The sequence below is a fragment of the Mytilus edulis genome, chromosome 1 (genome assembly GCF_963676685.1).
Source record: "Mytilus edulis chromosome 1, xbMytEdul2.2, whole genome shotgun sequence".
Taxonomy (NCBI): Eukaryota; Metazoa; Mollusca; class Bivalvia; order Mytilida; family Mytilidae; genus Mytilus; species Mytilus edulis.
This window is the reverse complement of record NC_092344.1, coordinates 64,121,349-64,134,297: the sequence shown is the minus strand read 5'-3', so window position 1 is coordinate 64,134,297 and position 12,949 is coordinate 64,121,349. Positions and strand designations below refer to the sequence as shown.

At 31.7% G+C, this 12,949-nt stretch overlaps 1 protein-coding gene across 1 annotated transcript; it reads left to right on the top strand.

Annotated features, from left to right (window-relative positions):
- Window positions 1-273: 273 nt before the first annotated feature.
- Window positions 274-11,297, top strand: LOC139486770 (uncharacterized). Its single transcript, XM_071271724.1, has 6 exons — window positions 274-373; window positions 3,873-3,995; window positions 5,282-5,511; window positions 6,189-6,330; window positions 8,994-9,257; window positions 10,984-11,297. The coding sequence occupies exons 2-6, from the start codon at window positions 3,902-3,904 to the stop codon at window positions 11,067-11,069; spliced, it is 816 nt and encodes a 271-aa protein (XP_071127825.1). The 5' UTR covers window positions 274-373; window positions 3,873-3,901; the 3' UTR covers window positions 11,070-11,297.
- The last annotated feature ends 1,652 nt before the right edge of the window (window positions 11,298-12,949 follow it).

The window sequence follows — 12,949 nt, the reverse complement described above, 5'->3', positions numbered from 1 at the left end:
ATGCTCAGATCAAAACATCTATAAAGCAAAACAAGTACAAAGTTTAAGCACTGCGCCATGGAATATAACGACTGACTAACTTATTCCGGTTAAGAAATAAAACCCCTTAAATTGACTCCCCAAAAAAAATATCGGCTGCGCAATTACGAGTGACAGGAAATAAAAGATGATGTTTTAGATTTACTACCTCATTGTTTTCGATACAATGTAAAAATAAGTTGTCTTTTAATTTTCAAATTAACACTTTATCAATTACTGTTCTTTTAAGCGTCTCATTGATACCGATCATATCCTTTCGGAATCCAAAGTATAAACAAAAACCACAAAAAATATTATAATGAGATTGAATATTTTCAGATGTATGTTTTATTTTGTAAGTTAATATTATAAGCACAAAAGAAGGGCTTTTATCTGAATACTTATATATCTCCCAAAAAGTGTACTGCCTGTAAAGAAAAAAATCCCACCTGCATCAAACAGCATTGTCAGGGAATTTTCTTTATTGGAAAAATATATTTGATCAGTGTTTTTAGACAATGAAACCCCCCTTTTTTTGATGATCAATAAATTTGAATGTGGATATATAGATAGAACCCACCCTTTAATCTGGGTTGGGAACACCCTTTTAAAAATGGCTGGATCTGCATGCCCCTGTAATTTAATATGAGGCATTACATGCACATTACCTGTTAATGGGGACGAAGTCTGTATGAATTATTTTTTTGTAATTACATATTTGTTAAAAAAAAAAACGAAAATACTGTAACGTTTAGGAAATAACTATTGTATTTTAAGCTCCGACGGCATCAATTGGGGATTTAATGGTCGCAAATTAAGTTTACTGGCGATGCGTTAGTTTCTAATGAAACTGACAGAAAACAACGTTAAAACATGTATTTAAAATCTGTCATATGCCGTCTGTGCTTGCGCGTATATCCCATAGCATCAATTGTCAATTGATGCCATGTAAGAAAGTGACGTTATCCAATCAAAATGAACGTTTTTTTCATATCAAGGAATTATTAAAAAATGAAATTGGTATTCTAATATGACGTGCTTCTTTAGCTTTGTAAACAACACTGTGATAAAATTCTCGATAAAATATACTTAGCGCAGACTCAGAGATATACATAATAATGGCTGTTACAATATACTTCCCGCGTAAATCTACATGTATTGGAACCTATTTGCAGACTCTCTGTCGATTTTATTGTTTTAAAAAGGACAATTAGAAAACGACAAAATATCTTTTTTTCTTATTCGTATGCATAATAAAAAGAAGTAATGCACAAGAGCTGGGAGAAATCAACGAAATAAAAATTAAATAAAATTCTGCGAAAGTCTATTAATCTTTTTGGCGCATTTAAGTCATTTCAAAACATTACATCATACAAATGAAACCGCTAAAGTTGAAAGTTTTCTGTTGCGTAAACCATCGGAATTCGTATGATATTGTATTACAACTGATTTTTGAGGTAGGTTTTGTTTTATTTTCTATTCTATTGCATTATTCACATATTTACTCGTTACAGCAAGGCAACATGGCGGCTCCTTAGTTACAAAATGTCAACTTTGGATTTAACGGAAGCTTACGAGAAAAACATGTAAATCAAAAATGGCAAATGTTGGGTTTGAGAATTTAAAGAATTCAAAAGTTTTTTTTCTAGCAGTTATTCACGAACTAACCTACGCAGGCTACATATTTATAAAGATATTTGAGCTTTATTTAGCAGAGAGTAAAAAAGAACAGCCACACACACAGCACACCCACCCTTGCTTCAGTTTTTTAATGACCGTATTTGTCCTATTAGAATCGAAATAATTCATGGAAGCCATATATTGTTGGAAATTTACACATGGCCTGGGCCATGATATTCGTTAATTTTATCCCTCGCTAACGCTCAGGATAAAATTCGAATATCACGGCCCAGGCCATGTGTAAATTTCCAACAATATATGGCTTCCATGAATTATTTCTTAATTGCGTTCCTTCCTATTTTATACTAGACTGATACAATGTATATAAATATATATTTTACTCAAACATGTCAAAGTTTCATACAAACGAGACCGAAAAAAGGAAGTACATTGTAGATTTCTGCGCAGATACGGGAATTCAATACATGACATCAAAAAAATTGAAAGATTTTGAGTTCATTGGTCATGTTAGTACAATAAAAATTTTGTGAAAATTTTGCTGATTTTTTTTTTTTTTTTTTTAATTTTATTGATTTTTCTACTGTTAATGGGGACTTTATCCCCATATTAATTGAACACTTCTGGTACGGTTAGTAACTAATTTTGAAAGCAGAGATGTAGAGTTTTCTCCCTTAGTCATCTATTTTTTTTTTTCATTTATAACAGACATACATCATATCATGTACAAAATGATGTATGTAGTTCCTGAAATTGGTATGTGTTAACAATTGCTCCAAGCCATTAATTTCCTACTGAAATAACTTAGACGATTCCATCATGTCCATAAGACTGTACTTTGCCCAGACACATCTTGGAAATTTTACTTGTATTTGTAAAAAAATCTGCTGAATTGAACATCATTTTATATATTCTCAGGTTTTTATTTATGCCTATAAAGGTAGATCTTTTTCAGAACATCTATTTTGGTCATCTTTCAAAAATACTTTTTTTTTTTTTTTATCTTAAAACATCATGAACATGAACATTAAACCAAGTATCTATCATTCAATGTACAACAAAACATCTAAAACTTGAAATTCAAATAGTAAACTATTGAATAATTAAAGATGTACTTAAATAATTTTAGGTTAATTTAGGTCTTTTCATGTAAGACTTCAATAGCTCATCATGCTCATAAAAGGTCATGTACCAAATTCCCCCAATGTGTACCAAAATTTTAGCTGATTCTAGATTTCTCTATTTGATTTGAAATCCAAATAATACCAGTGCAAAAATAAGGTAAAACTTATGCCTTGTTCACACGTTCATTTAATTTGAATTGAATGCTAATCGAATTCGCAAATCGCGTTCACACATTCTTCTTTTTTTAAGCCAAGATTTTGGGGATCAGGACCCCTCCCACCCCCTCCCCCATGATCAAATTAATTCGAATTGGCTAAATCTCAGTGGCCAAATCTCAGTGGCCATGGTGGCGGATCCAGCCATTTTAAAAAGGGTGGGTTTCCAACTATATGCTCCCATTCAAATGCATTGGTCGTCCAAAAAAAAGGGGGGTTCCAACCCCCGGAACCCCCCCCCCCCCTGGATCTGCCACTGAATCTCATTATCCAATTCCCTTTCGAAATGCATTTTTGTTAATACGAATTAAAAGTTAACGTTGTTCAGACAGTAAAGCGAATTTGATGCACATTGTAATTCGAATCAGAATTTGTGTTTGGACGTGAAACGTTTCAAATGCAAATTAAACTATTTTGAATTAGTTAATGAAAATCTCATTAATTTACATGGTTGATTAAAAAAATATATTGATTGAATTGAAAAATTAGCTATCAACATGATCAAGGTTATCTATTAACATGATTAAGTTCAACAAAGTTACTGCCCAAAGTTTTCAAGAATTCTAAAGTGCCCACTAAAAATAAGAATATTTATGGTAACAAAACTGTAACCACAGATTAAGAAAAAAAGATAATACAACTCATGAAATTATCTGTACATGCTGTAATAACACATGTATGATATTTTACTCGAATAACTTATTTAAATTACACCATTGTACACCTTTACCATTCAAAGGAGAATACTAACAGCTCCTGACTTGTGACAGACACATAAAGAATGGACTAATAGAACCTCAATTTTCCATTAGGTTATCAGTCAATGTTTAAAATCATTAATGACATGTCAACTGCAAATGTTTTTTTATTTGATAGGAGTTATTGTGTTGACATATTGAGAACAGATGTGGATATGTGATTCAGAAGCAATGACAGAATATTTCGGAACAATTTTCACTTTCCTGTCCTTTCTTGCTCTGACAGCATGTAGGGTACCAGGTAAGGTTCATCTATCTACAAGTCATTGCTAGTAACTGAAATGCATGGTACCTAGGTAAAGTTTAGCTACTACACTTACTTTTAGGGCACCAGGTAAAGTTAAGGCATTTCATTCAAGAAAAGTACAAAATGATATCAAAGAATAAAATGAACTATAAATCTCCTGTGTTATATTTGTATATTAAAGGTAATATTGGGAAAATATGAAGGTCACCAAAGTTATATTACAAAACAGAGGTGAAATATTTTAAAAGGATATTCAAGCTCATATTAAGTGGAAAGCGACCAAAAGACAAACTACTGTACACAATACACATAAAAGACCAACTACTGTACACAATACACATAAAAGACCAACTACTGTACACAATACACATAAAAGACCAACTACTGTACACAATACACATAAAAGACAAACTACTGTACACAATACAAATAAAAGACAAACTACTGTACACAATACACATAAAAGACCAACTACTGTACACAATACACATAAAAGACAAACTACTGTACACAATACACATAAAAGACAAACTACTGTACACAATACACATAAAAGAAAACTAAAGACTGAACAACATGCATCCAACCAATACACATGATACATGTAGCTTGAGTGATTTCATGTACTGTTGAAGGTGAGCAGATTCTGCTCAACATGGGCATGATTTGGCACCTTTCATGAATTTGTCATCTTTCTGTGAACAAAACACATGATCAATTATATATAATACATATATTACATATATATTCTAACATTGATACGAGTGGATTATCGGCAAGGACTTTAAAATTGATAATTTAACTATCTTGATTGGATAAATCTGATAATCCACGAGTAATTATGTAAGAATCTGTTTCTCTATAAATGATTAAAAAATAAATTTTCTTTTTTTGTTAAACGAAAATCCCCTTCAAGTGCCTTTCACATTCAACGAAGTTGTCAATTTCATTCACACCTGTTAGCATATTTTGATAAATCCAGTTAGCTAAAAAGGTTGATTAAATTTTTTTATACAATGGGTTCATAAAGGGATAAATTTCCATAGAATTAGAGAAATGTACTTATAGCTAAAAAAATGTATGGCATACATGGCATAAGAATTGTTATAAGTGATAAATAATTAAACCACTGGTATTTTAATATTTAAGAAATATAGATACAAAATACAATGAATTATTTTAGTTACAATAATTATATACAATACATATTTATCAAATATATATCGACATTATAGACATGATAAATATCTTGTTTCAAAAAATTGAATTTTTCATTGTAGTTGTGACACTGAGGACAAAAGAAAATTGTACAACCTACATTCTAGTACATAACGTCCTACAGATTGAATGGTTTGCCGACATGTTATTAAACTGTACTGTAGAAGTGGATACCATTAAAACATTATCTGCATATGAATATTTGTGTATACAGCCTAAAACTTTGTACTTTCCTAAATGTATTGCTAAAGTTACAGTTTATGAGAAGTTCACCTCAAATCCACTAGTCATGGTAAGTAAAATGTCAAAATCACTGTTAGGGGGAGGGTTGACACTTTTTTTGCTATAAGTAATTCTGCATCTTGTGAATATTCTTCTAACATGGCTAAATTAATAGGTATCAATACATTCAAAATGGGGTTCTTGTTTGAATTGAATTGATTGATATTTTGTTGTGTTGGTATTTTAATAAACTTATACATCTATTTCATTTGGTTTATGGTGGATATTGTCTCATAGGCAATCAAACCTGATCCATTTGTTTTGATATTAACATTAGATTTATTTAATGTGTGTTTTTAGAACATTGGTAGTTAGGAATCTTGTGGTTATTTTGACAAGATAAAAGTCCCTGAACATCAGGAATTTTGTAATAATATATTTGGATAATTCAATTTCAATACACATTCATTTGTTGTATAAATTACTGATTCACTCGCATGAAAAAAGAAAAGGAACCCGCAAATCTACAATGAAAAAGCATTGACAGACAAATTATATGGTACACATGTATATGTAAAAATGGTTTACATATTACTGGATCAAAATTTTATGACAGCATTATTCACATGTCATTAGACAGTCAGATGTTAGAAAATTATTCAGACAAGCAACTGTACATGCATGTTTTTAATCCAATCTAAACAAATCATAAAAAAAGTATGATGTATCTACTTTTTTTCTCGACAGACACGTAATTGTGTGAACAATCTGGATCCTACAATTTGTACCCGAGGACACAACCCATTCCTTATCAAGTTTGAGGCTCAGCAGAAATCTGGTGCCCACGTTGTGTTCAGAATAGAAGGCAAAAATGGACAGTATAGTACAGGTAATGTTTTGTTGTTTGTAAATAAATTTTGAAGGTCTTTTTGTGCCATAACTTTTTCCTTGACTTTATTTACATTTATCTGTTTTGAAATTTGCAATATAAATTACAAAAGTAGTTAGATACAAATGAGAAATAAACATGATAAATGGAAAAGAAAAGGGAGGGACCACTAAATAGGTGATTCATCATGTGATTTCACTTTGATCAAACATTTGCCTGGGTAAATGTCAATGTATGTACATATTTTATAGGCATACTCCGAAAACACAATTTTTTTCAATTCCTCAAAATTGTTACCCATGAAAATTATTAAATCGACAGTTTTTTTTATTATGCCATTTGCTTATTTGTCCAATTATCACCAAACACAACAGCTTTAAACTGTTTTCTATAATTATGTAGTTGCACAGATCGTTTTGTTTAAATCTGTTTCACATTAAGGCTCCAAAACTGAAATGTATTTTGATGAAACTGACATTCAAATATGTTAGTTATACTGATTTCGATAGTTACCTCCCTTTATACAGAGCTGCTCCAATAAATAATAAGCCAATTAAACTAGACCCAGATTAGAGGGAGTGTGGGGTCCAAATAAGCATTTTTCTAGTTTCCAGACAGTAACTTGTGTGTAAGTGTATGGATCTTTCTGAAATTGTGCCACAAGGTTCCATACCAAAAGGGAAGGTTGGGATTAATTTTGGGGGTTATGGCCCTAAATGTTTAGGAACTAGAGGCCAAAAACAATACTTTTCTAATACTTTGTATAAATTGCTTATTTCTTGACTAATTTCAATAGGGTTTTATTCTTAAATTCTTGAGGTTCTTTAATATGCTGAATCTAACTGTGTATTAAGTTTTTGGATTTTGGGCCCCGTATTTAAATTGGTCCACATTGAGGTCCAAAGGGTTCAAAATTAAACTTTGTTTGATTTCATTAAAAATTGAATTATTGGGGTTCTTTGATATGCCAAATCTAACCGTGGATATAGATTCTTAATTTTTGGTCCCGTTTTTAAATTGGTCTACAGTTAGGTCCAAAGGGTCCAAAATTAAACTGAGTTTGATTTTAACAAAAATTTGTATTATGGGCCCAGTTTTCAAGTTGGTCCAAATCGGGGTCCAAAATTAAACTTTTTTTTTGTTTGATTTCAACAAAAATTGAATATATGTGGTTTTTTGATACGCTGCATCTAACAGTGTATTAAGTTTTTGGATTTTGGGCCCCATTTTTTAATTGGTCCACACTGAGGTCCAAAAGGTCCAAAATTTAACTTTATTTGATTTCATAAAAAATTGAATTATTGGGGTTCTTTGATATGCCGAATCTAACAGTGTGTTTTGATTCTTAATTTTTGGTTCCGTTTTCAAATTGGTCTACATTTAGGTCCAAAGGGTCCAAAATTAAACTAAGTTTGATTTTAATAAAAATTGAATTCTTAGGGTTCTTTGATATGCTGAATCTAAACATGGATTTAGATTTTTGATTATGGGCCCAGTTTTCAAGTTGGTTCAAATCGGGGTCCAAAATAAAACTTTGATTTCAACAAAAATTGAATACATGGGGTTCTTTTTATGCTGAATCTAACCGTGTACTAAGTTTTTGGATTTTTGGCCCTGTTTTTTAATTGGATCACACTGAGGTCCAAAGGGTCTAAAATTAAACTTTGTTTGATTTCATTAAAAAGTTGAATTATTGAGGTTCTTTGATATGCCAAATCTAACCAGGTATTTAGATTCTTAATTTTTGGTCCTGTTTTCAAATTGGTCTACATTAAGGTCCAAAGGGTCCAAAATTTTTAACAAATTGAATTCTTGGGGTTCATTAGTATGCTGAATTTATAGATGTATTTAGATTTTTGATTATGGGCCCAGTTTTCAAGTTGGTCCAAATCGGGGTCCAAAATTAAACTTTGTTTGTTTTCAATAAAAATTGAATATATTGGGTTCTTTGATATGCTGAATCTAACCATGTATTTAGATTTTTGATTTTTGGGCCCTGTTATCAAATTGGTCCACATTGAGGTCCAAAGGGTCCAAAATTAAACTTTGTTTGATTTCATCAAAAATTGAATTCTTGGGGTTCTTTGATATGCTGAAAGGTTACCATGTATTTAGATTTTGGATATTGGGCTATATAGGTAAATGTCCAATTTAAAATTTTGGACGAAATTCTTTCTGTATCAGAAACCTATGCTGTGTCAAATATTCAATCACAATCCAAATTCATAGCTGTATCAAGCTTGAATGTTGTATTCATACTTGCCCCAACTGATCAGATAAAAAAGCAAAAAAATAAGTCTACTGTCAAAAAGATTAATCAGTCCTGCTTTTACAGGTTTGATTGAGATGTTAAATTCCCCCATTTTGCAAAGCCTAATTAATGTTTGTAATTGTCATTGTTTATTTATTGTTGGTTTATCTGTTCTTTGTATCAATAACTCCTAAACCACTAAAATCGTGAATTTGTTTTGTAAAATGCTTTAGCTCATTATGGTGTAAACAGTGTAATTTGCATTTCCTATATTAGAGTGGATTCAGAATACATTCTGGGTAGTTAATAATGATACATGGAAATATGAGATCCAAGAAGTGTGTGTATGAGATGCCATTAGTCTTTATCAGAGTTTGTAGGCTAGCTTTCAATTTTTGAAATCATTTTTCAGAGGATGATGACGATGATGATGATCACAGTGCTGATGCCTTAGTGACACAAATTGTCTTAGCTGTTGGTTCCATAACTACATTCTTAGCCATTGTCATTTGTATATTTGTCTCCTGTCGACATTCCAGATACCGTAATTGTGATTCCTCATCCGAGAGATCATCTCCCAGAACTGTACAAACAGAGATGGCAGAAGGGGAGGTAACTCGTCCAGGTTCCTTGCCAGAACTTGACAGTTTGATTGGAAGTACAAATAAACAAACAGGTAATGGAAAAATATTGAAAGTTTAAGAATTTTCAAAAGATTCTCATAATACATAATAGGAATTATCTTGAATATCTGACTACACAATAGACCACACAAACACTTAGGACTATCCTCAGAATATCACCAAAATATTCCTCATTTGGGTCATAGGCAATCTTCACTGTTCTCATTCATTGAAGTTGGCTTTATTATCGATCCATTTTAATATAATACATATTTATCATTTCCACTGAAGCCACCAGGCCATTATGAACCAAACTTAAAAGGTAAGGTACAAAATATTTTCATTTAACGGGAAATAGAAAATTAGTCGCTAAGCACTTATTCCAATGCTAGCAGTAAATTTACTAGCCAAATTTGGTTGCAGATTAGGCTGCGAGGAATGTACACAGCCATGTCGGTCGTAAGGAAAAAATGGGAATGCTAATTTTGATGCCTTGTTTAAAAATTAAAGTGTGCCACTCACTCGGCATGTTATAAACTCTATTCTAATATGACGTGCTTCTTTCGCTTTGTAAACAACACCGTGATAAAATTCTCCATATATCTATACTTAGCGCAGACTCAGAGATATACATAATATTGGCTGTTACAATATACTTCCCATGTAAATCCACATGTATTGGAACCTATTTGTAAACCATTTGCCGATTTTTTTTTTTTTAAATTGCAGTTAAAAAAGACAAAATAACTTATTCTAATTCGGATGCATAATAAAAAGAAGTAATGCACAAGAGCTCGGAGAAATCAACAAAATAAAAATAAAATAAAATTCTGCGAAAGTCTTTTAATGTTTTTGACGCATTTAAGTCATTTCAAAACATGACGTCATACAAATGAAAACGCTACAGTTGAACGTTTTCTGAAAAGTGAACCATCGAAATTCGTATAATATTGTATTAAAATTGATTTGTAAGGTAGGTTTTGTTTTATTTTCTATTCTATTGCATTTTTCCCATATTTACTGATTTCAGCAAGTCAACATGGCGGCTCCTTAGTTACAAAATGTCAACTTTGGATTTGACGGTAGCTTATGAGAAAAACATGTAAATTAAAAATGGCAAATGTTGAGTGTGTGAATTTAAAGAATTAAACAGATTTTTTTTTCTAGCGGTTATTCACTAAACAATCCATGCAAGCTACAGATTTTATGAATATTTGAGCTTTATCGAACCGGGAGTAAAAAAAGAACAGCCACACACACAGCATACCTACCATCGCTTCAGTTTTTTAATGACCGTATTTGTCCTATTAGAATCGAAATAATTCATGGAAGCCATAGATTGTTGAAAATTTACACATGGCCCAGGCCATGTGTAAATTTCCAACAATCTATGGCTTCCATGAATCCAGGCCATGTGTAAATTTCCAACAATCTATGGCTTCCATGAATTATTTCTTAAACAACAAACCTATAGAGGATATGATATTTGAAGAACATTTTTTTGTCCCCAGTTGCAATCCAAATTTCCCCAATATTTATTGAAGAAGGTCTCTTTCACAGGACATATCTTTTGTATTAGGAACATGTCCTGAACATGCATGCATTTTTGCCACCCCACTTGCAACACCCATACCATATAGTAAACATTAAATGACCCCAGCAGGACAATATGCGAAGCAATTCATATCAGAAAACAGCCTGATTGTTTTCAATTGTTTATTGAAAAACATTGAGTATAGTTTTGACTATAAATTAATGAAAAAATGTTGACTTTTTTAGATTCATTAATGAGCCAACCCGGTCAGAGAGACACACCTCCACCATCCTACTGGGATGTTTTGGTAGATGATGCTGTTGTAAAGTGATAATTCAATTAATCCTTTTTGTATGATAAAGTGATGATTTGTATGTGAGAATCTGTTTTTGTATGAAGTAACTTGTGTAACAACAATGAACAAGAGAATTGACAACAAATATATGTGCTGAACACTGGTTTACATCATATCATGTTTTTTTTTGTGCAGGGTTGTAGTTATTTTTCATTAAATCTTTCAATCAGGATATAGTGATGATTAAACAATTCAAATTTCCTCCGGAATCATATAACAATAGGATGCATGGATATGAAAAGTATTTGGTTATAATGCCAGATCTTAAAAAAACTTATTAATAAACCACAATGTATGTCATACTTTGTAAAACAAAGTTAAAATCATATCTACACTTCTCTACTGTTGAAGTCCATTCATATATTGCCTTCTAAATGTTTTGTCAATTTAATTTATATTCTAGAGTTATCCAAGTCTGTATAATTATTCTTCTAGTTTATCTCATATTGTTTACACATGATATTTTTGTTGTTGTACTTGGATTTTTCAAAACATAGTTATGGCCAAGGTACAATAAGATACCTTGTTAGGATATCACTTAGATAGGTGAATCATGTTTGATAACATTTATATCTAGACCTGTTCTACTAGTCAAATAAAATTCCATGTAATGAAACGTTGTATCAAACATATCATTTTGAAATGTAAAATTATTACTTGTGGTAAGTTGCAATTTTGTATATATCTACTCAGTGGTTCTGTTTACGAATGTTGTTTGTTGTTTTGATAATATGCTTGTGTAATTTACAATTTTGTGCTTTAAGATTTTTTTTAATAATAGATGATTTAATTTACATGGGAGCAAGTATGCACGGTCAAAAACACAAATCAAGCCAACATATAAGTAACAACTGACCGCACATGATGTAATTTCAATGAAGACAGAAGTGATATTTGCTGAAGTCGATAATACTTTTTTATACGACCGCAAATTTTGAAAAAATTTTCGTCGTATATTGCTATCACGTTGGCGTCGGCGTCGTCGTCGTCGTCGTCGTCGTCGTCGTCGTCGTCTGGCGTCCGAATACTTTTAGTTTTCGCACTCTAACTTTAGTAAAAGTGAATGGAAATCTATGAAATTTAAACACAAGGTTTATGACCACAAAAGGAAGGTTGGTATTGATTTTGGGAGTTTTGGTCCCAACATTTTAGGAATTAGGGGCCAAAAAGGGCCCAAATAAGCATTTTCTTGGTTTTCGCACTATAACTTTAGTTTAAGTTAATAGAAATCTATGAAATTTTGACACAAGGTTTATGACCACAAAAGAACGGTTGGGATTGATTTTGGGAGTTTTGGTCTCAACAGTTTAGGAATTAGGGGCCAAAAAAGGGCCCAAATAAGCATTATTCTTGGTTTTCGCACAATAACATTAGTTTAAGTAAATAGAAATCAATGAAATTTAAACACAATGTTAATGACTACAAAAGGAAGGTTGGTATTGATTTTGGGAGTTTAGGTCCCAACAGTTTAGGAATTAGGGGCCAAAAAGGGACCCAAATAAGCATTTTTCTTGGTTTTCGCACCATAACGTTAGTATAAGTAAATAGAAATCTATGAAATTTAAACACAAGGTTTATGACCATAAAAGAAAGGTTGGGTTTGATTTCGGGAGTTTTGGTCCCAACATAATAAGGGGCCCAAAGGGTCCAAAATTAAACTTTTGTTTGATTTCATCAAAATTGAATAATTGGGGTTCTTTGATATGCTGAATCTAACTGTCATGACTGTGTATGTAGATTCTTAACTTTTGGTCCCGTTTTCAAATTGGTCTACATTAAGGTCCAAAGGGTCCAAAATTAAACTTAGTTTGATTTTGACAAAAAATGAATCAGTTAGGTTCTTTGATATGCTGAAT

What these genes read in the sequence shown, in the direction of transcription:
- LOC139486770 (XM_071271724.1), top strand. Translation starts at nt 3,902, where the DNA reads ATGTGGATATGTGATTCAGAAGCAATGACAGAATATTTCGGAACAATT. An exon ending in CCTCAAATCCACTAGTCATG is followed by an intron (nt 5,512 to 6,188) that starts GTAAGTAAAATG and finishes TTTTCTCGACAG; the next exon opens with ACACGTAATTGTGTGAACAA. An exon ending in AAATGGACAGTATAGTACAG is followed by an intron (nt 6,331 to 8,993) that starts GTAATGTTTTGT and finishes ATCATTTTTCAG; the next exon opens with AGGATGATGACGATGATGAT.